The 26,254-nt window shown below is 38.8% G+C and overlaps 2 protein-coding genes across 3 annotated transcripts in view; one reads left to right on the top strand and one right to left on the bottom strand.

The window, feature by feature from the left end:
• The window catches only part of POP1 (POP1 ribonuclease P/MRP subunit), a 24,064-nt gene extending 12,779 nt beyond the window's left edge, over window positions 1-11,285 (bottom strand). Inside the window, exons 1-11 of the mRNA XM_034422499.3 lie at window positions 11,076-11,285; window positions 9,748-9,891; window positions 8,624-8,695; window positions 7,791-7,966; window positions 7,036-7,284; window positions 6,019-6,106; window positions 5,271-5,458; window positions 3,159-3,409; window positions 2,970-3,063; window positions 2,222-2,333; window positions 1,208-1,324 (exon numbers count right to left, since the gene is read on the bottom strand). Coding sequence (XP_034278390.2) covers window positions 1,208-1,324; window positions 2,222-2,333; window positions 2,970-3,063; window positions 3,159-3,409; window positions 5,271-5,458; window positions 6,019-6,106; window positions 7,036-7,284; window positions 7,791-7,966; window positions 8,624-8,695; window positions 9,748-9,889 — 1,489 coding nt within the window. The 5' untranslated portion in view covers window positions 9,890-9,891; window positions 11,076-11,285. The remainder of the gene's footprint in view (window positions 1-1,207; window positions 1,325-2,221; window positions 2,334-2,969; window positions 3,064-3,158; window positions 3,410-5,270; window positions 5,459-6,018; window positions 6,107-7,035; window positions 7,285-7,790; window positions 7,967-8,623; window positions 8,696-9,747; window positions 9,892-11,075) is intronic.
• Window positions 11,283-26,254, top strand: RIDA (reactive intermediate imine deaminase A). Of its 2 annotated transcripts, XM_034422501.3 has the most exons (7): window positions 11,393-11,529; window positions 13,300-13,397; window positions 19,346-19,451; window positions 21,475-21,529; window positions 23,049-23,117; window positions 23,651-23,706; window positions 25,643-26,254. In XM_034422501.3, exons 2-7 carry the CDS (start codon window positions 13,354-13,356, stop codon window positions 25,712-25,714), a joined length of 402 nt encoding a protein of 133 aa, XP_034278392.1. In that variant the 5' UTR covers window positions 11,393-11,529; window positions 13,300-13,353; the 3' UTR covers window positions 25,715-26,254. The 2 variants fall into 2 exon arrangements, with proteins under 2 accessions (XP_034278391.1, XP_034278392.1); XM_034422500.3 differs by lacking the exon at window positions 13,300-13,397 and having other exon boundaries at window positions 11,283-11,529.

The raw sequence follows: 26,254 nt of genomic DNA, 5'->3' as shown, positions 1-26,254 counted from the left end.
TCAAATCAGTCAGCTAATACGTGGCAGCAAAAGGCAAGATTTTCCTAGTGCTTTTGTCTTGAACAATAAATAGGTAACCAAGCCACTCCAATTTATACCCTCAAATTTCCTCCACTCAGACTCAAAACCATTAGAATTTGACTGTTCTGATAGTCTGAATTGGGAGAATTTTTTTTAAAAAGTAGAAATAGTAGTTGTTTGCCTTCCAGAGGATTTCACTCCTTCTCATACTTAAAAACCTGAAAACCCCTAAAAACAGGTGAAAATGTTCTGCCCTTCTAGCTGGATGGGGGAACAAATTGCAGGTTCCAAATTTAAAAAGTTTGTAATCCAAGATGTAAGAAAACTGATTCCAGTAGAATGTTACGGGGGAAAAAAGCTTCTGAACTATTAAGAGCAGTTTCACATTGTAAACCAAGATTTCTCAAGCTTGCAATTTTAAGACATGTGGAATTCAATTCCCAGAATTCCCCAGCCAGCATGCTGGAAAAGTAGGTTACATGACTTTTAACACAACCTAGACTGCCATCAAGTTGGGATCCTCAGCTATTCCTGCACTGAGCAGACGGCTGGACATGATAGCCTTAATGGTTCCTTCAATCTTTATGATTGCATTGCAATTTTAACTGTATTATTGGGTTTGATTATCAATTACCTATATCAAGTAATGTAGAGATACCTTTAGGAAGACAGATGGCAAAATGCAGAAGCGCTACTAAAAAACTGTGAGCTACTGCGAGCAAGTAAATGGATAAAAGTGAACTCATAATCTTAAGAATCCAATTCCAAGCTACAACTTGCAATTATCAGCCTATGATTATTACTCTGATTATAAAAAGAAAAAGTTTCAACAGCGAAGCAAGCAGTGTCTGCCAGGAACTCTTAAGACTTCTCTTAAAATATCTATTTCTGGAATAATTTAAACAGATAGAAACAAAGAGTTATTATCTTGGGTGATGGCACCCGTTGGCCTCGCCAGGATTCGAACCTGGATCATCTGTATCGTTTAACAGAGGCTTCCATTGAGCACAAGACCAGTTTGGTGCCACACCCCTTCTTCACCACTCTATTTTCTACATAATGCTTATTGGCCTGGACACATCTAGTTGAATTCCAAGTCTTAAGATGTCCCATGGCAATTTTTAAAAACACATAAACTGATATAATATAGGTTTGGTTTTCTTACATTATGGACATGATACGTTACCTTGGTATTTTGCTGGATTTGGCATGGCTTTCGATCTCTTTTTTGGTAAATTCACTCGAGGATCCCCAACAGTCAAACCCAGTACAGTACCTGATGGAATGTCTGAGGAAGCTAAACCTTAAAACATACAAAGCAGGTGAAACTTTAAAAATAAACTTTTGTCAACTTTACATTACATAGATGAATAGTACCTAGCAAAAGATGAAGAATAGATGTCACTTTCTCCTTGCTGTGAGATTGACGATTTTTCCCCAAAATTAAACCCAAAACAGTAATCCCAATTATTCTGCAGTTCAATTGTTTCAAAAGAGAGGCTCAATCCCAGCGATAGAGTGGCTTAAAGTGTGGAAGGCTTTTGATTCGAGAAATCAGTTCATAATCTAGGAATCCCTCTAAATTCACAGTTCCTGTTGTCAGCTTTGGAAGCTATATTAGGCCGGAAGCTTCCATGCTGCCACCTTCTCATGTGTGGGAAAATAGGAGGGAGGATTTAGTAGAGGGATTGTCTTTAGGCAAAATAGCACTCTTCCTTTCGGTCAAGGTCAGGACAATCCTGCATCTGGAGAAGGAGTAGTTGGAGTGCTAACTCGAGATGGGACGGATGGTGATTGGAGCATGTGATCAACTGATGAGTGAGGGGATGGTTTGGGGGATTTTGATTTACTGAGGGAAAACAAGGAACTCTCAGATTCAGATTTTCCCAGATGTGCCAGTATACCACTCTAATAAATAGAACTTTGAGAAAATGCTTGCTTCAGAGTTTTTAATTGGAGTTGGGGGTTTTCTGGAATGCTGACATCTGCCTTAAATCGCAGATATAGCTAGGATGGCCCTTGCACAGCTTTATCTTAGACCTCAGGTTTTTCTCAATCATGAGATCTTGCTCCTTGCCACTTATGCCATCTCGTGTAGACTGCTATAATGCACTCCACATGGAGCTGTCTTAATAATGTTAGAAATCACTAATGGCTTCACCCACAGAAAGAAAGCATAAGGAATACTATTAGACTTTACCTTGCATTGTTTCAAAGTTGGACTCTTGACGATGATGGCGAGATACCCAATCAGGATTTTTGCAATTTTCTACCCACCAACTGTTGATTTCAGGATCTGTAGGATCCAGGTTCTAGTGATCAGAAGAATAATGATCAGAGGAATAATACAGAAAATATAATCAGCTAATAAAATTAGTTCCTCTCTCTGATACAAAGAGCTAGGAAGCATATGAGTATATGAGCAAAAGTACTGGTCTGGCCATATCGCATTACAAAATCCATGGGCCTTTATCATGCACATGATAAAGGAAAGCAGTAAATATTCACTTCCCAAGTTATAAAAAAAAATGTGATACTGAAAAAAGTCCTTTGAACCTGAAATGCAGATTTTAAATAGAAACTTTAGAACACTGTTTCTTAATCCTGGCAGTTTGAAGCTGTGCAGACTTAAACTCCCAGAATTCCCCAGCCAACAATTCCCCTGGCTAGGAAATCTTAGAAGTTGAAATCATTTTCAAGCTGCGAAGGTTGAAAAACAGTGGTCAAGAGTTCACCGTGTTATACGATGCATTATCCTCTACCGGAAGCATGACAGATAATCTGAAATAACATAGAGCTCTTGAAACAATTTGTGAAGGCTTGTGCTTCCATAATACAACAATTATAATTAGGGATATACAATGCTGAATTGTAGCATTTGACTATCATAACTGAATAGTATCTTGAACATAAAAGAAAAAAACTACTGAAATTACTGATTTACTTACTGTATGAACAAATGCAACTTTCAGTGCCTCTGTAAGGACGCAATGTGAGAGGGGACCTATCAAACGATATCGGAGAATCTCCATTGTCAAGTCACTGAAAGAGGTAAGAAATCTATGTAACTGTTAAGGCAATTTAAATAGCTTAAATTTGCAAACAGTCATGAAAAGTTAGCCATGATCTACATTTACCTTATGGTAATTCCAGTAGTTTGTGATGACCAGCAATACGGTTGGTTTGGATCTCTGGTTCCATCACCAATAATCTTTTTCACTGGGACAACTGTTTCTCCTGCTTTATCTTTCCTTTTTCGTTTTTGGCCAACATGTTCAGGAATCTTCATTTTATCTTCCTCTTGTGAAAAAGTAACCACTGGTTCAGGCTTACAGGTTTCCACAGACTCAGAACACTGGAAGACTGATTTTAATTCAGCAAGGATGCTCTACAGAGAAGCAGGGAAAAAAGAACTTATAAATCTGAGAACCACCTTTAATGTATCTGTTAGGAATATGACTATTACCTAACTTGTTGGGTTGGCAATATATAAACCATCAATGTATGTTTGCAGTGTACTGTATTGTATAGCTTTAAGACTGCTGTATTGCAGCAGACTGTGTCCTGATTGGCTAGCTCTGTTGCCAATGTCCTTAAGAGGGAGCTAGAAACATGGCTTGTTCTCCTTGTTGTTTTTGCTCTCTGATATCTCTGTCTGACTTACTGTCTTATTGTTTGCAACTCCAGAAGAACTGTTTACTGTGTATGATTAATACGACTGGTAGGAAGACTTTGTTTATTGGACTGTGCTTTATTTTTCCTGAATATAAACTATAACACGACTCAGTGTATCTGTGTGGTGACTGTGCTTATTCATAACTATTCTCAACCGCTTTCATGTGCACATCCTTGCTACTCAAGGGATATTCCTTAACACTATCTCTTCCAGGAAAACAATACTATCCTATGAACTGGAAGGAATGGAATGGAATGGTTACAAGTGAAAGACCTACAGTACATAAGGACTTCATTCTCAGAATTCTTATTTAGCCTACCAATCCTGCTCCAAACTAATCCATGTTTCCAAAAGGCATTAGTTGATACTTGACAATTTTTAAAAAACCTGCAGCAATATTACACCAGAAGAGAAAATGGCATTGCATTTGTTTTTCTCCCTGATTATTTCAGAAGGGACTATAGTTCAGTAGGGTAATATCTGCTCTGCAACCATGATTTTTTTGTCAGCTGGTGCCATGTTTTTCTGGCCTTATCTTCATATTTATCCCCAAAAGAAGAACAGATGTTTTGGTATGCAATTATGGTATCTACTATCCATCATTATACATGGATAACTTGATTCTATCACATGCCTCACGCTCAAAGAACACAACTTTTTCAGTCCTCATTACTTCCTTAACAGGGATCTAGTAATTGCAGAATTAATCTGTCCTTTTAAGACATGAAATCAAAGGGGGGGAGGGTGAAGGCAAAACAGATAAATGTTATACAATGTCTCTTCATATTTCTGAGACAACAAACTCTTTTGAGTGACCTCCAAAAAATGTCTATCATGACCAGTATTAAGCCTTGCTTAGCTATTTGTAATGTCATATATCCAAATGACCACCGAAAGTTCTGATAGGATTCCCTTAGGAACACCCAAGTTAACCAAAGATGGGCAGTCAAATGCATCAGCCAATAGGTGAAACGTAAGACTGTCTACATTTTTGGGGAGTTTTTAGCAACCAGAACAGACACTACTGGGCTGGATCACAAATACCCTGACCTGGTGTAAGGTAACTTCCAGTGAAACTATCCAAATGGCAAAGTAGAGAGTAAAACTGTTCCCTTCACAATATACGCATGTAACATTCTCTTCACTGGTTGTAACATGAACCTCTGAAGGAAAAAAATTAATCAGTCTTCCACTCAGAGGGAGGGCTAATAGCAAATTAATTAAATGAACCAGCCCAAAGCATTACATTACATTACATTACATTTGAAGAGCCCTGCTAGCGCAGCAGACTAAAGCACTGTTATTAACATCAGCTGCCTGCAATTACTGCAAGTTCAAATCTCACCAGGCTCAAGGTTGACTCAGCCTTCCATCCTTTCTAAGGTAGGTAAAATGAGGACCCAGATTGTGGGGGCAATAAGCTGACTTTGTATAAATATACAAAAGTATGAAGGTTATTGCTTAACGCATTGTAAGCCGCCTGAGTCTCCCGAGAAGGGCGGCATATAAATCAATTTTAAAAAAAAACATATTTGTAATATTTCACCCAAGAATAACATGGTGAATTTTGTACCTGCTTAAAAGCTGGGTGTGTCCATATCCATAGTTGCCTGTTTTCAGAAGTCTCACCAGACCCATGTCTGGGTTTCCAAAGGAAAGTAACTGGACCAAGCGTATCCTGAGGATATCGGTCCTTTTGGTATAATACAAGGGAACCTTGACGCTTTCCAGATAGGCAAGAAATAGCTGCAAATGTCGGCCCTGAAAAAGGAGACATCAAGTAAGCACACGTCAAAATAATGTTTTAAGCACTGCAGACTATCTAGATTCAAATGATCATCCCAAACTATCCCTTGAAAGTTCAAATGCAAGGTAAAGGAAGGCCAGGGGAGAACATGAATACAACATGTGGAGTTGTTTTCCCCTCCACCACCCCCTTTTTTATAGACTCCACTTCTGTTCAAATTATTTTTGAAGAGACAAAGGAGTCATGGGGAATGGGAATAAAAGTGTTTGAGAGGGTTTTCCCCCCCCTCTTTTTCTACAGTTATATTAGTAAATAGTTATTTTTTTAACCATTTAGCTATTTTTTTGTACTAACGATTTGAAATGATAAATACCAGAATGCAGAGAGCTATAGAAAATACGCTGAACTGTTCCTTAGGAAAAATATTCAGACAAATTAGGCTGCTAAATTCTTGAAGATAGCAATAGCACTTAGACTTATATACCGCTTTAGTGCTTTTACAGCCCTCTCTAAGCGGTTTACAGAATCAGATATCCCTTATGATAGGGTTTTAATAGCTTGAAGAAACTATTACCTGTGTCTACATTGCACATTCGAGCAAGGGCTGTTAAAAGTCTCTCCTCTTTTCCAATCAACTCGATACAACAGTAGTATGATAAATCCTGATACAAAAGAAAAAATGGAAGGGAATTAATTGCATTCGGAGGCGAGACACCCCCAAAAAATTCCTCCAGTCTCCTACTGCAAGCACTCGAGTCTATTGCCTTTATTAATTTATTAATTAATCTGAAGAAATACAGTTTAATGTCCTTGTCAGGAAGCTGGACTGATGCGATTCAGATGAGATGAGATTCAGATGAGATGATTAAGTCTGAAGAATTGCTGTAAATAAACATCAAGCTATTTTACAAGTTGTACAAAGGCCAAATGTTAATTGAGTTGCTTTGGCTCTATAAGAATAAAACATTGTTTTTTAAATACAGGTAGTTCTTATGACTGTAATTGAGCCCAGAATTAAAGTCATATGCCATGCCAACTGTTAAGAGCCAACCTGACCTTACTGGTTTTTACTATTATTGCTAAGCAAATCACCATAGTCATTAAGCAAACTCATTGTCTGGAATGGACTTTTTTATTTGCCTGAAACCAGAAGTAAATGCTGCTTTCCAGGAAAAGAACATCATAAATTGTGGTCATGTGACCAAAGAATTGGCAAACAGTCATAAATGCAGGCAAGTTGCAGAGTGCCCAAAATGTGATCATGTGATTGCAGGCTGGGAGAGGAGGCTGTCGTAACTTTGAATCCAGATTGTAAGTACCTCTTTTTTTAGTCCATTTTACTTTTAAATGTTCACTAAGTGACCCGTCATAAATTGAGGACTATCTGTATTGAGAATTCTATATCCAATATGAATGAAGACCTGAAAAAACCAGTGGTACATAGAATTTCTCAGATATAGACCAGCCTACTTCAGGTTTTTTTTTGCCCACAACAGGTACAGCTGACTATGGCAAAGAAAGAACCCAAGGAATGCAGTTTTCTATAAGAGCAAACGGATTAGCTAACTAAGAATGGATACATTCATAGTACCTGAAGGAGGCAATGTTGTGTCATGGCTCGGTAACAGGCTCTATAACTCTTCATTGTGGGCTTGTCTCCTAAGCAGTATCCCCATTTCTTCACCATGTGAAACCGCTTGGCGTGCCAGATGTGTGTTTCCAGCCAAATGTTCTTCTTCTGCCTGCGGTTGAACTCCAGCACCAAGTTTGTATGGCGGCGCCTGGCTTTACGGCACTTGCTCTTTGGAAGTGCTTTTTTCTGATGTTCAGGTTTCTCCGCCTACGTTGTTGAAGCAAGGGATAATATCATTCACTGCACTGTTTATTAAATTCAAATAACTTGTGAATTGTGATCTGGGAAGGAACGGGAAGAAGACAGAGTGACCCAAAAGGATTATCTTGGGGGAAAAAATCTCAAGAATCACCAGCAAAAAATAAGAAGTGGGAGATGGGGAGGAATATCCAAATATTCCACAGAGACCTGTCATATTGGGGTTAGGAATTCTGTAATTTAAAAAAAATAAATCACATTTTCTTCTAGAAACCACCTTTGGAAACCTGGATGATTCTATATATCAAGAAATCAACTTTCAGAATTCTAAACATGGCCATGAAGTCCTGTATATGTGGAGGACATCTAGATCAATGCTTATAACACTTGGCAGCTTTAAACTGTGAGGACTTCTACTCCCAGAATTCCCTAGCCAGATTGCTAATGTGCACAGGTTACCTAGTATGCAAAGTATTAAGAAAGCTAAAGTGGGTAAGTAAGAAAAAGAAACTCACTTCTATTCTGGCAAGTTCACGGAGACGTCGTGGCAAACGTTTAACATTATGGCTCATAGCTCGCCTCCTCATATGTCTAGGCAACGACTGAAACACCAAAGTATTGGATGACTTCTGTTTAACAGCCTTCAACATAGCCTTAATTTCAGCAGCTCGAGCTTGCACAAAAGGAGACACTAGAAAAGGATATTTTGCTTAAAAATGCAGTTTGACAAAGAGGCAGTATTCTGTATTCTGAAGCAGATTTTCCCAAGAAAAATGATCCTCTGACCTGCCTATTACTTCATCTTTACTTCTTCTTTCTTTTTTGGAAAAAAAGTTTTTTATTTTTAAACAAACTTAAAACATAAAACAATTATCATCCATTACAATTACAGAAAGTGTACTGATCGGTTACTTCATCTTTACTTCTGTTTTTGGTTATTTACAATTTAACGATGCTGATTTAAGCACCTGCTAATTCAATGCCAATGTTTGCTTATGCTTTGGGGAAAAATTGTTATTTGCATAATCTAAGAATCATTTTACTGAAGAATATAGAATCCAGCGAACTACATTTGTTTTGTCAAAATTAGAAACAAAACTTCCAATATTTTTCTTGTGGCCCTCCTAAGGATGAGCTCAAGGTTTGCTCTGGGTAATTTTAGGAAAGGTCTACAGATAGACTTTTCCTAAAGGAAGGTCTACAGATAAAGCACAGCAGGGGAATGGAGACAAACTTCATAGCAAAATCTAAGATCAGTTCAGGCCAGATTAAATATGACTGCTCTTGCCTACTTTATAGCATCTAAATGTAGCATTTCACAGATGGCTGGCTAATCTTGGATACTCACCCGTTATGCATTTTGGCATTTCATGGGAAACTTTTTGATAGAAGCCTTGTTGTGAAGTTTCAAAATGCAACTCTGTTGATAAATCAGGGGAAAGTTTTATATTATAAAATGATTAAAACATAAGGAGCATACATAAAAATTTAGCGGCAAATGTCTATTTGATAAATTAAGTATATAAAAATATATATTCTGTCATTTTCTTAAAAAGTTTGAGATTATTTATACTTCAGTGTGTTGCCACACTACAGAATATATCTGTATAGTAGTACCCTTTACATGTAAGTTATGTTTATCAGTACTGATCAAACAGATTCTTTAAATAGTATTCATACCAAGAATAACTATTAAACCCAGATATGGTGTAGTAACTATTAGAACCAGTTTGGAGTAGTGGTTAATGTACCAGTCTAGAAATTGGGAGACTGTGTGTTCTGGTTCTACCTTAAACCCAAAGCCATCTGGGTGACCTTGGACCAGTCACTTTCTCTAACCTTCAAGCAATGACAAACCACTTCCGAATTTTGACTGATCTAAAAGGCTAAGCAGGATTGGATTGGATAAGTAGTTAGATGAGAGACCCCCCCTAAATTATTCTAAGGTTGTAGATTGGGCTGGAAACAAACAAACAAAAATATATTGGAAGGAGACAATGGCAAATCACTAGAAACCACAAGATCATGAGTTCCAGTCCACCCTTACACTCAAAGCTGGCTGGGTGACAGTTACTCTCTTTCAGCTCAGCCCAACTCATAGGATTCTTTTTGTGGGAAATCAGGAAGTAGGAGCATGATGTATGTCACCTTGAGTTGTACAAAATAAAGATGGAATATAAATCAAATCAAACAAACCAATCAATAAACTCCCAGGAACTCTATATAAACTTGGGAAAATCACTGTTTGTTCTTAGTTTTAAAAATAACTTGAAAATGGAAAAAATACTAAGTGGCAATGCCTTGGTCTTTATGTTCTACCTGTGATTCCAAGACTATAAGCTAGACAGTGAAGCTGAATGACAAGCAATATTATTATTATTCTCTAATGACCACTAAAAGACCTCTTGACAAATTTCTTAGATTTATTTTAAGAAGTCCAATACTGATTTAACTACTAAACATAACAAATACCTTGTTTCTTCCGCTGAGTTCTTTCGCCTCCATTCCAAAAATATGCTTCATTATGACTTGGCCCAGCATCAAAAGGATAGGTCACACTTGCAGGTTGATTTTTCATTTTCTTGCCCCTTCTTTTTTGTTTTGCGTTTGACATTTCTGCAGTAGAAAATGCCGCATAATAAAATAGCCTTTATCTCCAGTGGTTTGAAAAACACAACAGAAGTCATCACACACATGCAGTATTTTAAAGCTGCTCATTATTTACATTTTTCAACATTCTTTACTAAAAGAGCAGCTTTAAAAAGTTATTACAGAATTAACAGTAACAGCCTATCCCCAAAACTGAATGGCACCACAACACTAATGTACAAACATAATAAAATTCATTAGCACATACTATACGTATGTAATTACATTGCTTCCTTTTCACATCTCTGGAAGCATTTAGAAACATTTATACAAAAATATCAAATTAAAAAAATGAGGTGTAGTGAATGACAACTCTTGCAGTTATGCGCACTGAAAAATCTTTTGCATTTACATGCATTACCCTCAAGGGTAATATGGTTTTAAATATGGTTCAGCCAAATTTATTTAATTTGTTTTATCTCTATTTTAAATTTTGTATTTATATGTTTTATTTTATGGCTGTTCACCGCCCTGAGTCCTTCGGGAGTAGGGTGGTATACAAATTTAATAAAATGAATGAATGAAGCTGCAGTGAAATATGTCAGCATCAGTCACGGTGATGCTGCGCAAAAGCTGCTGCTGGATTTTTGCTGCTTTGGTACAGGCACAGTTTAGTAATGCTAAAGAAGAAGAAACCACAGGAAGGATTTTTGCTAATCCCCAGAACTGGTGCTGAAAAATGGGGCGTAGAGCATCCTTTCACTAACAATTAAATTTCTGCAGCCTCGCCGCGTACCCAACAGAACACCAGCAAGGATTCTAATGAAGGAATTTTCTACCACCCAAAAAAGCATCAACCCAAAATGGACTCGCCCCAATGAACATTATCCTACATAGGATAATCAATCACCCAACTGAAACCGGGCATCAATTCCTGAACGTAGGCAAGCCCTAAAAACCACTGCTGAAGCCACTTCTCACTCACACAGGGGCAGCTTCCCAAAGGGCAGTTCAGGGCTAAAGAGCAATGCGCCCTCCCAGCCACACAGTGTTTTTTGGTGGCGGACATTCATCCTATGTGATAAGCAACCAAGCCTCCATTCCTCGTGGCCCAGCCCACAAGTTCTCCCGCTGTGCTGCAGAGCCAACCTTTCCTCTCCTTCAACCGCCATACCTATTTTTGCCCATCCGGGGGCCAAAGAGCCACTCACCTGCCGCGTCCTCCTCGCACGAGGCTCGCAGCCCGGACGGAAGAAGGCGGGGCCGCTTCTCCCCTGGGATCCGCTTCTCTCTTTCCACCAATCGCGTGGCAGCCGCTTCCCCAGAAAGCAGCAGCCTTCGAGACCAGCTCCTGCAACGCCTCTTACCTTGAAGACCACATCCCCCAGAATCCTTCGCGGCATCTACGGTGGCCCGAAAAATGGTTCTTGGGAAAAACCGCGCGCGCTTTTTGGTTCTGTTGGCCATGGGGGCGGCGTCGGCGAAGGAGGCGGGGCAGGGCTGAGTTTGGGCTACGGGTAAAAGTTCAGGAGCAGCGAAGCGTTGGCTTTGTTGGCTTGGCAGTTGCCGAAGGAGGGTTTGTTCCGCTGCTTCTACCGCTATGGCTACGTTAGTGAAGAGAATCATCAGTACTGCAAGGGCTCCCGCTGCTATGGGTCCCTACAGGTAGGGTGGAAAGTGAAAAGTCCTTTTTGACATAGCTTTAACCTGTGGAACTCGCTGCCACTAGAAGTGACCTCTGCCCAATTGGTTCTTCCCGGGTCGATTCCAGCGGGGAGAGGACGGATTACAGCAACTTCTGCACAGGGAGGAACGTCAAATGGGCTGAAGTTTATTCCCCAAGGTGGGAAGAAAGGGAACATGTTGAACATGTAGTCTACAATAACTTAATTTGGCAACTCTAGATGTTATATTGAAATGCAGTAATGAAAGACATTTAAAAGTATGTAGCCTTAAAACTAGTGCCTTGATGCAGATGCTCAAAAGCATTGCAAGCATCTGAAATGTGTCCAGATTTAATATTGTAAAAAAATAAGAATACAAATGGGTTTGCTGTTGCATAGATATAAAACATATAAGTAATGGATAAGGTGCCTATTAAGCATATATCTATCAAGCAATGTTTATAAAAGCCTGCTGAAGACTTTCCAGGAATCTGTTTTCTGTTTTCTCTGAGGGGCAATACCAAATTGTTTGGAGCAAAATCCACTGGACTCAATGAAAATAAATTCGAATAAATTCCTGTGGAAGGATAGCTACCGAAGCCAAAGTGCAAACACTTTGGCCACTTAATAAGAAAAGAAGATTCATTTGAAAAGATCCTGATGTTGGGAAAGACTGAAGGCAAAAGGAGAAGGGGACAGCAGAGGATGGGATGGTTAGATAGTGTCAGTGACCCAATGAACATGAATTTGGGCAGGGCAAGGGAGACAGGTGTGTGTGTGTGTGTGTGTCTGGTGTGCTATGGTCCATGGGGTTGCGAAGAATTGGACACGACTTAATGACTGAACAAGACCAACCTTACACTTGTTTCGAGCACATCATCCCTAAGACTGCAATCTTTATCTGAGAGAAGCTGAACTGAATGTAGTAAATTTTTATTTTTGAGCAGAGTTATAGAAATGCGCTATTGATGTTGCTAGGAATGCCACAAAACATAAGTATTGTTAAATTTTAAATTGTGATATATTTTTGTCCTATAACCTCAATGTAGCATTGTAGATTCTTTAAGTCAGAGGCTCTCAATCTTTTGGGCACCAGGGACTGGTTCCATGGAGAAAGGTTATTCCATGGAACAGAGGGGTATGGTTTTGTGTGCTGCCTGCATCCCGTAGATGGGGCTTCACTTGTTTGTGTGGCCCAGTTGCTAGCATGCTGTGGACCAGTGGAGGTCCATGGACTGGGGGTTGGGGACCCCTGCTTTAAGGTATCTCTGCTGAACAGGTACAAGGGTTTATTTACTTAAGGTTCTGGAAGTTTTGCTGCATTTTTGTTATTCTTGTTAAATGGTTGAATCAACAAAATAAATTCTTATTTATCTGGGTCACAATATTAGAAAAAAATGTATAACTTGCGATTCATTTTTCTTACATTTACATTTTCATTATCTCTTACTTTGTATTTTTACGAAATAATTCTTGAGTTGTGTAGAAAGTCAGCACCCACCCTCCTAGAGAATGAAATTCTTGGGGAATATTAAAAAGGCAGCATAGAATGTTTCCCCTAAAGAAGAAATGGGAAAAAATCTTAAAGGAGGCAGAAACCAGCACCAGTGTCCCTGCCCTAAGTAGAAAGTGAGGAGGCCAGCTTTTAGAAATGCAGATTTGGAAATCGATTCAGAAAGACTGAGTCAGACAGAAACTCCAGAGAAGCAATTAAGATTGACATGATTAACACACGAACACTTAGGATTTGCATTTCCCCTTCTGCCTACAGAGCCAGCCATGACACCATAGGAATCTGACAACAGCCATTAGAATATTAAAGGACATGTTCTTCCACAGGAACAGGAAGCTCAAATACAAAGCCCAAAGGTATAAAAACCCACCCACTCTCAACTGCATTTGGTCAGCTGTCCCAGAACTGCATGCTGTGGTTCTGTTCATCAATAAACTTTCTTTCCAATCAGCCTCCATATTGTTTCCAACGCCTTTCTCCTGGCTTGGAACTGATGGATTTTTCCTTCCTACAGTTGCTCAACTAACATAGTTAATGAATACTGTAAAGTTAAGATTGCTACTCCTGTTTGCTAGAATTCAGATTCCTCAGGGTCTTATTTTTTGAAGTGTGCAAATTAAAACTTGCAAAACAATACTGTGCCTATTTTATCTTCATGTTTATTAAAATAATTTTTAATACTACATTACTATTTTTCTGGGTTTTTTAGTCCCCCAAATCAATGTATTATAGAAGCTTACTCTATAATTAGTTTAAAGGAAATCTTTAATTCACTTCATATTAAAACTAACAGAACTCTGATTAGCAATATCCTCTTTTATGCAAAACTAAGGATTTGCATAGCAGCAGTGAATGAGCTTAAATGCTTGGATGTGACTGCCAGTCGGAGAATAGGATTTATAAACTATTCAGATTGGTAGGAAGCAGCTTTGCAAATTCACTGTGCTCACCTGATAGGACACATTATTTTAATTCAGAATATTCACTTGGGATTCACTTTACTTTTTTCTGCATTGGTTGACTACTACCATATATAAAGAGACTCGGACAAAACTACTTATTATTATAGTAAATAATCATAATAAACATGAATCAGCTATGCAATAATTGTAAATGCTAGTCTGGAATATAATAAATAGGATAGTTATACCTTTTTGCCATTTCCATTGTTTTTGGTTCAGGCTACAATATTTTAAATATTTGTTCAAATAACTAATAAAAATATGTTCATAGCATTTTTCATCCTCATTTGCCTTGGGATGAGGAATATTTGGATTCTTTTTTCCCCCCTGCTCAAGGATACCTAAATTTGGTTTCTTTATTTCTAACCTTTCCAGTAACGATGTGTGAATTTTAATCATTATTGTCAAAATTTCTTAAAATTGTAGAATGGAAAACTGTACAAGCAGATAAATTGTGCTAGTAATTGGTTCACTAAGAAAGAAGACTGGCCTGCTGTTGTTGCATTTTAGTCATCTGTAGAGATGCTGCCCAGACTTCAAAAAACTAATTAGTGTAAATTATAATGTGTAAAAAAGAGCTAATCTTTTCTCAAGGCACAGCTTCAGGAGGAGGCTTTTATGGGATCTAGTGGTTTTTTAAAATTTGTTAGAAGTTGCTTGTATGACAGAAATTTTTTCTTGCCAACAATTCATGGATGTTAGTCTATCATAACCCAAAATCGGGATTCTGGTAGCGTCCTTTCCAAGTAACAGATTTTATTAAAGGGCATTAATTACTATGAACTGCAGCTCACATCATCAGATCTGTAGTATAGTATAAAGTTGGGCTCTTAACTCCTGCCCTAGTATGTTCTTGGCCAGATGGAAAATAGCGTGAGGTGATCGGACTTTCAATTAAGCTGTCCTGATTTAGAAGGATATGACCTATAGAGCAAGCAGACCAGGGGTGAAATGCTCCCGGTTCAGACCGGATCAGGTGATCCGGTAGCGGTCGTGGCGGGTGGTTTGGAGAACCAGTAGCGATGGCGGCGCGAGGCTCCACCCACCCGCCCGGTTGTCGTTTTAACCAGGAAGTAATGTGTTTTTTAAGTAATGTGTTTTTATTGTTTTACTACCAGTTCTCTGGAACCAGTAGTTAAAAATGCTTTTAAAAGAGCCTGGTGGTGCAGCAGACTAAAGCACTGTTATTAACAGTTATTAACATCAGCTGCCTGCAGTTACTGCAAGTTCAAATCTCACCAGGCTCAAGGTTGACTCAGCCTTCCATCCTTTCTAAGGGAGGTAAAATGAGGACCCAGATTGTGGGGGCAATAAACTGACTTTGTACAAAAATATACAAAAGTATGAAGGCTATTGCTTAACGCATTGTAAGCCGCCCTGAGTCTCCGGAGAAGGGCGGCATATAAATTAAATTTTTTAAAAAGGGGGGGGGGAAGAAATGCACCTAGAAACACTCATAAGCCACTTTTGGAAAATAACTTAATGTGTTCTAGATGGGAAAACAGCAGCATGGCTATTGATCTGAAAGCCGCTTTCTGAAATCCTACTATCACTTACAAGAGAACAATGCCACTATCAAGCGAAACTGGAAAAGTGAGAGACTTACTCCGATTTCTATCTGTTGCATATAACTCTCCCTCTGGTCTTTTCCTGCCATTGGTTACAAGCCTGCAACTTCCCCCATTCTGGTGCAATTGATTTGCTCCTGGTGATTCCCCCCCACCCCACCGCACTCTAAGGTTAGAAAAGGGGCGGATTGGAAGACGCAGTTTCTTACTTACGGTAGAAGCCTGAAAGCCCCAAACTTCTGTTGTTGCTCTTTCTTTGGGAAACACCATAATGAAGCCGCTTCACAGCAGCCTCCTGCAGCTCTGGCCTTGAGGATCTGTTTCAGTGAGTGTTACCTTCCATTTAGCCACTTCTGCAGGACTTGATCATCTCCAGTTAGCTCTCCTTGTCAAGCGAGAATTTTCCCCCAAATGTCCCATTGGCTCCAGTTCTCTTTATACGCTCTACCCAAACTCCCTTCCAGATATGCGGTGCAATCTTTGGGGAAAATCTTTTGAGGCAGAAGAAAACATCTCTTTTGCAACTTGGATTCTTTTTCCAAGGCAGCGTTTCTCAATCTTGTCCACTTTTAAGATGTGGGGACTTCAACTCCCAGAATTCCCCAGGGACTGGGAAACTCTGGGAGTTGGAGTCCATACATCTTAAAGTAGCTAAGGTTGAGAAGCCCAGTATTAAAGGATCCAAATATGCCTGTAAAGCAGGGGTGAAATTCAGCAGGTTCTGAGAACCAGCAAATGCCATTTCTGGCTGGCCCCAGAGTGGAGTGGGAATGGAGATTTTGCAGGATCCTTCCCCTGGAGTGGGTTGGGAATGGAGATTTTGCAGGATCCTTCCCCCTGGAGTGGGGAGGGAATGAAGATTTTTCAGTATCCTTCCCTTGGAGTGGGGTGGGAATGGAGATTTTGCAGGATCCTTCCCCTGCCAAGCCCGCTAAGCCACACCCACCATGCCCACCAAGCCATGCCCACAGTACCGGTACTAAAAAAAATTGGATTTCACCATTGAAGCAGACCCAATCTTTTGGCTTGTCTGGGCCGCATTGAGTGAAGAAGAATTGTCTTGGGCCACATACTAAATATATAATATAATTAATTTATATAAATAACACATTTCTTTTTTATAGCTTTTACTACAAATTGTAATAATCATGTGAGGTGACATTACTAGTTGTCCAGGTCCCTGGGTTGGACACACTTGCTATAGAGAAAAAACACAAAGATGATATATTTTTCACTGAGGGTTCAGTAGGTAGAGACCATTCATAACTAAGAAAAAATGAAGAACCGGAAGATGTATTGATAGACACATCAGGAAATAGACGTGATTGAAATAGGGATATTTCATACTGGCATGTTTTGTTTAAGATCCCATTTGTAGGAATAGGATAAGACAAATGGTAATGGCAAATTTATAAAAACAAACACATGTTTTGAAAATTATTAGAAGCTAAGCTCAATGCCATGCATTCATTAGTGAAACTTTATTTTTCCTATACAAAATTGACTCTGGATTTTTTAAAAATTAAACTTCCAGTAATGTGACCATGTAAACAGAAATGTTGGTTTCAGTCTATATTTATCTCATTTAAATTGACTTGAAAGCTTCCCTGTATGAGCATTGCAAAATGCTGCCTCAAATTAATTGGTTAGTGCTCTAAACTAAAGAATTTAAGAGGTACTTGCTGAGCTGGCATGCGAGTTAAGGTGTGTTATTGAACAGTCAGAAATCAGGTCAGAAGAACCATAAGAAGTCTTGGGAATTTACTTCCCAAATAGCCATTTGGTTAATGTCTGTTATTTTATAATATTTAAACCCATCCCAATCCTGTTAACATCAACTTTGCAGACTATTGATTAGTTGCCATCATTTATTTCTTTTCAGTAGCATTAACATCAATACCAAAAACTTCAACAGAACTTAGATTAGGTCTTATTTAACAAAAACCCCTCCCCACAATAAATAACAAAGACAAAAAATGGTTCCATTGTGTTTTTAAAGAAAATATATTCAGAGAGTCGTCTACAACCACAATTAACTAAAATTTCCATGCTAAGCAAGATGATTGATAAGTGAGTTGTGCCCAATTACACTATGTTTTTTGCCATGGTTGTTAAGTGAATCACTGTGTCAGCGTTCCAGAAAACCCCGACTCCCCGTAAAGACGCGGAAGCAGGCATTTTCCAAAGTTCTCTTTACTAGAAATAGGTAAACTGGCACATCTGGGAAATCCCGAATCTGAAAAGCCCGGGCTTTCCTTTAGTAATACAAAGCTCCCAAAACCACCCCCTTTCTCCTCAATCGATCACATGCGCCAATTACTGTCCGTTCCACCTCGACCCAGCACCTGACCCTCCTCCTCCAGATGCTGGATCACCCTGACCTTGACCGATAGGAACAATGCCATTATGTCTACTAATTCTCTTCTCCTAAATCCCCCCTCCTACTTTCCCACACATGAGGAGGTGGCAGCATTGAAGCTTCCGGCCTAATATGGCTTCCAAGGCTGACACACTGCAGGTGTTCAGTGAATAACATAGTTGTTAAGCCAATCCATTTCCCCCCATTGACCTTGCTTGTCAAAAGCCACCTGGAAAGGTTGCCAATGGTGATCATAAGACCTTGGGATGTTGCAACCATAAATACATGCCAAGTGCCCTAATTTTAATCATGTAACCATGGAGATGCTGCAGTGGTGTTAAAGGTGTAGCCTGATTGTAAATCACTTTATTCAGTGCCATTTTAACTTTGGATGGTTAATAAATGAATGGTTGTAAGTCGAGGACTACCTGTAAGTACCGGACCACCCCCACCCTATTGGCCTTCCAAAAAGCAGTGAAGACCTGGCTTTTCCGGCAGGCCTGGGGCCGCTGATCTCGCTGTTGCGATCTTGTGAGATCCAGCCATAAATGGTGTGAATGGGTTTTAATTTTTAAATGTTTTTATAATGTTTTTTTTTAAAATGCATTGTAAGTCGCCCTGAGTCTCCGGAGAAAGGCGGCATATAAATTGAACTAATAAATAAATAAATAAATAAACTTGCCATGTTAGCGTTGCAATATGACTAATGCTATATTTAAAAGCATATTTATATAGTATCCTATAATTTGGAAGGAGGGTATTAACATCTATTAATGTTAATTAATAGATGCAACATTTAATACTCTCTGATTCATATTCTTTTGAACTAAATTCTTGCTGCGTAGGAATTGACATTGATCAAACAAAGAAGTCTTTATAAGCCAAAAGATTTATTCTTCAGCATTGAACAAATATATATGTTCAAAATAAAAATCCAAATTGGTTTCTCTGGTTTTCCTCCATGGAGGGAAACTCCATGGAGGGAAACTCCATGCAATAGGCTACCTGTGTTCACAGAGAGAAAGAAAGTGGTGAAAATAAACCAGGCTTCTAAAGGTGGCCTAGGCTTTTTTTTTTTTTTTAATTTGATTTATATGCCGCCCTTCTCCGGAGACTCAGGGTGGTTTACAATATGCTAAGCAATAGCCTTCATCCTTTTGTATATTTATACAAAGTCAGCTTATTGCCCCCACAACTGGGTCCTCAATTTACCTACCTTAGAAAGGATGGAAGGCTTGAGCCTGGCAAGATTCGAACCTTTTTGTTACTAGTAATAATATAATATATGAATGTCATATACTACTGCATATGAATATAATTATATGAATATATAAATATTTATATATTCAAATAGCAAATCAATGTGTCTTGTTCTCTTTCCTGATTCCTATTTTTCCTCCTTTTAACTATCTTAGCCAAGCAGTGTTAGTAGATCGGACCATGTATATCGCAGGGCAGCTTGGTATGGATCCCTCCAGTGGGCAACTCGTTCCAGGAGGTGCAAAGGAACAAACTCATCAGGTGAAATGTGATCTCACTTATTCTACTAACAAGTCTAAGATTACTATTATGGCTGGTCATATAGTCAGCAAGGTGTTTAGACTGGATTTGGGATGTGGGCTAAGCAGATGTTATTGCTTGATGATGATGATTAATGGAAAGAACAGCTCCACAAAGTTCAAAATAGAGGGTCTGGTATTATATTTCATTATGGAAATAGACATCATTATTTGAGCTCAGTAGAGCTGAAATAAAACACATTCCCTACTTGTAATTTCAGAGAAGAGGCATCCTGTCAGCAAAACAAAGAGTGGCTGAACTAAATCGCGCCATTCCCCAGTGCCAAATATTTAATTGCTTTTGCCTTCTGACTTCCATTGACAAAATCATCAACTTTTATCTGCCAACAAATGTTTGAATTAAAACTGAGTGACCTTCCTGATATTGTGGTTGTGAAAAGGGAATTATGCTGGCTCACTACAGCTTAAAAGGCACAGGACACAAACATCATGCCCTGTGTGGTTTTTTTTTTTTTTTTAATAAACAAACCTTTCAGGGACAAGAAAGTATTAATGTAACTTTCCTAAAGCTTTTGAGAAGGTAATACATTAAACAATAAACACTACTTAATATCTGTGTATATGTTGGTTGCTATAATAGACTGTTAAATGAAAAGATATACAAACAGTTGAACTGGCTGTGTAAAATAAAGATCCAGGTAATTCTATATCTTCCAGGAACCACTGCAAACTCTAGCACAGGGTAGAATACCTGCCCTTTTTTTTTTTTTTTTAATTTGATTTATATGCCGCCCTTCTCCGGAGACTCAGGGCGGCTTACAATGCGTTAAGCAATAGCCTTCATACTTTTGTATATTTATACAAAGTCAGCTTATTGCCCCCACATACCGGGTCCTCATTTAACCTACCTTAGAAAGGATGGAAGGCTGAGTCAACCTTGAGCCTGGTAAGATTCGAACCTGCAGAAATTGCAGGCAGCTGTGTTAATAACAGGGTGCATTAAACCACTGTACTACCAAGGCTCCTTAAATAGTTTTCCACACTATTTCTGTATTTCAAATTGTGTTTCCTTCAGGATTGCCCTATGGATGGCAGTCTAGCATAAGGAAAAGAATACAGCTGTTTCTATATGTAATTGCCATTCCTTGCACACTTACTCTTCTATCTTGACAAAGTTGATTTCAGTGAACTAATTGAATCTCTGAGGGGTCCCTGGTACTCTCTGAGCTTGATTGTTCTCTTGCAGATGTTTCATTACCCAAATAGGTAATGAATCACATGCTAGTCTGATGATGTTACCTAGTTTGGATAATGAAACATCTGCAAAAGAACAGCCAAGCTCAGAAAGCACAAAGGACCCCTCAGTTCAACTCTGAGCTACAAATATTCTCCATTATTAGTAACCGAATCTCTCTTCACTGGGACTTCCATCATTTCATGTTTTCTTAGATAGTATGTTTTCATTATCCTAGGCCAGTGATGGCTAACCTTTTTGTCGTCACATGCCAAAAGCGAGGGGGAGCGCGGGGAGGTCGCTCATGTGCGTGCCCACACCCATAATTCAATGCACCCCGCCCTCGCGCATGTGCATGTGAACCCCCACGCTTTTAGCACGTGATGGCACAATGGGCCCGGTAGGCCCGTTTTTCACCATCCCCAGGCTCCAGATGCTTTCTAGGCACCTGGGGAGAGCAAAAACGGCCTTCCCTACCCCCCGGAGGCCCTCTGGAGGCTGGAAACAGCCCACTTCCCAACTTCCGGTACGACCAGAAGGCCCAAAAATCAGCTGGCCGATGCATGCATGTGCACTGGAGCTGAGCTACAGCAACGCTCGCGTGCCCACAGATATGGCTCCGTGTGCCATCTGTGGCACTCGTGCCATAGGTTTGCCATCACGGTCCTAGGCTGTTCTTGCATATATTTCATGATGTTTTACTTTTGTGTTTGCATATGATTACCATTGTACCCTGTTCTGAGTTCAAGGGATGATGTGGTCATGTTCAAATAAATATTGTCCTCATTAGGCCCTCCAAAACATTGGGGAAATTCTGAAAGCTGCTGGCTGTGACTCCTCTAATGGTATGTTTACATTCAAATAAATTAGTGAACTTATCTATAAATGTATATAGAGAAAAAGATGTTTTCTGCCTAATGAGAAAGAAGAGCTATTAATTTATAGTTCTGGATAAGTGTTGTAATGGTACCCCGGCTGTTCCTCCATATAATTTTTGTATTTAGTGTGTTAAAAAAATTATTATGCTGGTTTTGCTTAAGATTTTTTTTAAAAAAAATATGTCTAGACTTTTTGAAGAAAAGTTGTATATAAGTAATTTAAATAATACATATTTTGTATCACTTCTTGGAACAGTGGATTAGTACTGCAACTTTTCTGTCTGGTAAAACTACGGGTATTTTGATAATCTCTCCCCTCCAAGATAGTGAGTTTTTGGTTTTTGGAGATTATTAGTACACTTTTTCTTTCTTAAGAGTTTTCTCTGTTTTTCAGATTGTCAGATTAAATGACAATCAGAATTAATGTTCATAATACTATTTTTTTTCTGGGTCAAAAATCACATTTGGCCTTCATGTAATAGGGTTAGGGTTGCACACCCAAAAGTAATGGTTGGGGCCAAGATAACATAAAATTTCACTCCATTAACATTGAAAGGTAATTAAAACTTGTTTCTATGAACATTTTTCAATCCACTATCATTGTTCCCTGCATGATGATGATGATGATGCTCTTTTTATCCCACTTTTTATATAACTCAATGTGGCAATCTTACCTTTCTCCTCCTATTTTCCCTACAACAAGAACAGTGGGTTTGGTTCAGAGAGTGGGACTAACCCAAGTCACCCACCCAGCTTTCATGTCTAAAGGAGTCCTAGAACAGGGGTCTCCAACCTTGGCAACTTTAAGACTTGTGGACTTCAACTCCCAGAATTTCTCAGCCAGCAAAGCTCTGGGAACTCTGGGAGTTGAAGTCCACAAGTCTTAAAGTTGCCAAGGTTGGAGACCCCTGTCCTAGAACACTCTCCTGGTTTCTAGGTCAGCAACTTTAGCTACTGCAACCAAACTCAGCATACTCAGTTTGATTAAGTTATTATTTAATAATGTCTGGAAGTCTCTGGGGGCCAAATCCAAGACTTGGGGAGAATGTGTGCAGTCTTTGGTCCATAGATTGCACACATCTATTTGTAGAGAAGCTCTTCACAAGTTGTTGCCCTCGGGAGATAAGATGTACAAAATTCAATAATATCTAGGCATCTTGATCGTTAGAAGGATTATAGGAATTGAAGTCCAGCACCTTCAAAAACCACCAAAGGTGGTTGAGGTCCAACTCTGTCAACCCCATTTGGAATGGGGGCAGCCTACTGATAAAAAAAGAATCACAATTCCAAAACACTTGCCAGATAAGACCCTTGCAACACATTTTTATGAAGGTTTTCTCAGAAGAAATGCTGACCTACTCAAGTGTGTATGTACGTGTGTGTGTGTATAATACACAACGGTTCAGACTTAATTATATTGACTGCTGAAATGTTTATAGCTAGGTAATGTGAAACATAATTGAAGACAGGATTTCTTCATTTTTAGTGGTAAAAACTACTGTACTGATGACCGACATGAAGGATTTTAGTGATATTAATGAAGTCTACAAGCAATGTAAGTATGGCTATTGACTGCACATTTAATTTATTTACCTTATTTTGTGTTTGGATGGAGATATATCCAAATAGAACTACGGTATAGAAGTTTATGAATTATATTATCTCAAAGTACAAAGCAGTACTAGAACTTGCTAGAGACTGTAAAGGAACATTTGAAGCCTATAATCTGTTAAAAAGCATGCAAATTCTTTCATTTGGCTATACTTTAGCTAGAAAGTGTTTTATGTGGGACTAAAACTGTACTGCTTGTTTCTATAAATCCTTGTGGTTTGTAAGACCTCACTTGGCATTGTTCATACCTGGCAAACACATTTGTTTTGGAACATGCTTTCTTTTGGGAAAAAAAGGAGGGATTTAAATTCTTAGATTGCTGATTTATCCACTTGCATTCTATATTAATTTATATAGAATCAAGAGGCTTTTTCCTTACCTAGCTTTATAACTTGTTATTTAACATAGTTCAACTACATACAATTCTCTACTTCTGCAGTCAGTTATTAATTGGAGCTATTTATCTACTCCATATAGTTTTCAAGTGCAACTTTCCAGCCCGAGCTGCTTATCAGGTTGTGGCTCTTCCAAAGGTAAAAGTATCAGTTCTTATTTCTATAAAAACTAGGAATGAATGTAATGTTTTTTAGATTAGGAAAAAATGCAAACCCTTTTTTGCATTTTGTTATGGTCTTAAATATAATTTAGATGTTGAGAAACTAGCTACGTCTTTTATCAGTGCAATCTTGTCTGTGTTTCTTCATAGATTGTGTGCTGTTTCTTTGTGCATCCTCTCATTTGAATTAAGGGAGTTCCTCTAATTTGCACAAGACATAATATTTTTTGTGATTGCAACATCAACATGGGATAACTCCTGGATGTTCATCAGCAAAGAGAAGATTAAATCCATATAAACTTGGCTGGAGGGGCGAGAGAGAGAGAGAGAAGCCAAATTGGTGCACTCAGATTGATCACAATGCCCTCTGCTCTTTATATAACCTTACAGGATCTGAAGTGCAGTGCCATCAATATACTGATGGTATTTAGCTTTATCTAGCTACCCCAGATTTGACTGGAAATGCTAAATTTATGTCCCAGAACCGGAAGATTGGATGGGTCAAAGCAAGTTAAAGTTGAACCCAAGAAAGATGAAGTTGCTGTTGTTCCTTTGTAAGCTCCAGGGTTTTCTAAGGTGGTGGCACTGCTTCTTTGCAAGCAGGCCTTCAACCCAGGTTCATAGTTCTGCTGAATGTGTACCTGGTACATCAGCTGTGTGACTGAAATGGAAGAACCTGGCTACAGCGATTCATGCCCTTACTTACCACTATCTGATTGAACTTCTGTAATAAACATGGAACATCCATACAGAAGCTGCATTTGGTTCAACTTATTAGTTGGATCAACTTATTATTAGTACTTATTAAGTACTCCTTGTTATTTTGAAATTATTACACGTTTTGCAGGCCCTCAGGAGTTGCCAGTAGAATTTGAAGTACAGTTTGAAATGCTAGTTTTGACAATGAAGTCCAATATGGCTTGGTAACAAGATATGTTCAGAACTCTAGTTTCGTGTGGTGGAAGTCTGAGATGTCTTCTAGGAGAAACTGGTAGCAATGTCCCATTTTCATGAACTAAGGGGACCTGAGGCCAGAAAATGTTACATTTTGGTGATGGCACAGCCTCTCTCAGTAGGGAGATTGGTTCTTTGATAATAGCCTTCCAGAAACTGATACAAACAAGCTTTTCTGGATGGCTTCTGGAACACAGTTGTCATCAGTTATGTTTTAATGATTTGGTTTGTATATTACAGTGATTTTATGATAGGAGAGATTGATTAATTTAGGGTTTACTCTGAAAGTGTTCTATCCTTGTAAACTCAAATTAAGTGTATTTGAATTAAATACATTAAACCAGGGTTCTTCAAAGTAGTCAATAATCACCCCCCAAACATTGATGGGACTATCCTAGGGGCCAATGTTTGTAGGAGATGACCAGGCTGAGCCCAAGAGAGGGGTCAAACACATCATCAGTCTTTAGTCCCTGCCTGGCCATAAGAGATCTAGGTCCAGCCCACTTTGAATTCCATCCCAATATTATCTACTGCCAATTTGCTTTGACTTTAGTAGTTCAGATTCTTATATAGAGCTTAAGCTTGCAATAAACATTTATATTCATTTGAACTGCCTGGATTTCCTGATTTCTCCAGTACTTGACAATGTTCTTGTTATTATTATTATTCATAGCAAAGTAGCATTTATTATTTTCATATTTTAAATATTTAGGGGGGGTGTCAATTCAGTGTCTAAAACACTGAACCTTGGCAACCTGAAGAGGTGTGAACTTTAACTCCCAGATTTTCCTAGTCAGCAAGGCTGGTTGGGGAATTCTGGGAGCTGAAGTCCACACCTCTTCATATCACTAAAGCTGAGAAACACTGATCTAAAACAGAATGAGCTGAAAAATTTGAGGAGCCCTACGTTAAATAAATCAACTCTGCCCTGATTTTATGTGTTATATTTTTCCTTCCAGGGTGCCTGTGTGGAGATTGAAGCTATTGCCATTTCAGGACCCCTTCAAGATGCCTCACCAGCTAAAATCTAACCATTCTGATTTCTTTTGCCATGATCATTCTCACTATAGGATTGAGTTCTGCTACCGATTCTCTCAAAAAATGTTATTCCTGAATTGTGAATCTGACTCATTTAGGGGTATTTGGGTGGGCAGATTGACTCACAGGCACTAGTGACTGTACTATTAAGGCTGTCTGTTTATTCATGGTATAGCAATGTCATCAGTCTCAGTGACTTTAAGCTGTGTGCTGGCTAGCAAATTTTGGGAGTTGAAGTTCATACATCTTAAAATCACTGAGGTTGAGAAACATTGGAGTATAGTATGACTGAAAGACATTACAACACTAAATAATTCAAACTGCTTAAAAGCATATTTTGAGGGGGGAAGCAACAGAACTCTTCAGATAAACTTGACATAGATAAGAGACAGTAGATTTTCTAAAATTGGGAATCAAGATTAACGTCTAGCTGTGTACCACATTAAACATAATTGTATACTTTAAAACATTAGAAGAAAAATCTATGAAGAATAAATCACATTGCTTAACACTGATCAGTGTTGATAACATCA

The sequence above is a fragment of the Pantherophis guttatus genome, chromosome 3, assembly GCF_059756535.1.
Source record: "Pantherophis guttatus breed Tessera chromosome 3, ASM5975653v1, whole genome shotgun sequence".
NCBI lineage: Eukaryota > Metazoa > Chordata > Lepidosauria > Squamata > Colubridae > Pantherophis > Pantherophis guttatus.
This window is presented reverse-complemented; position numbering and strand designations above follow the sequence as displayed.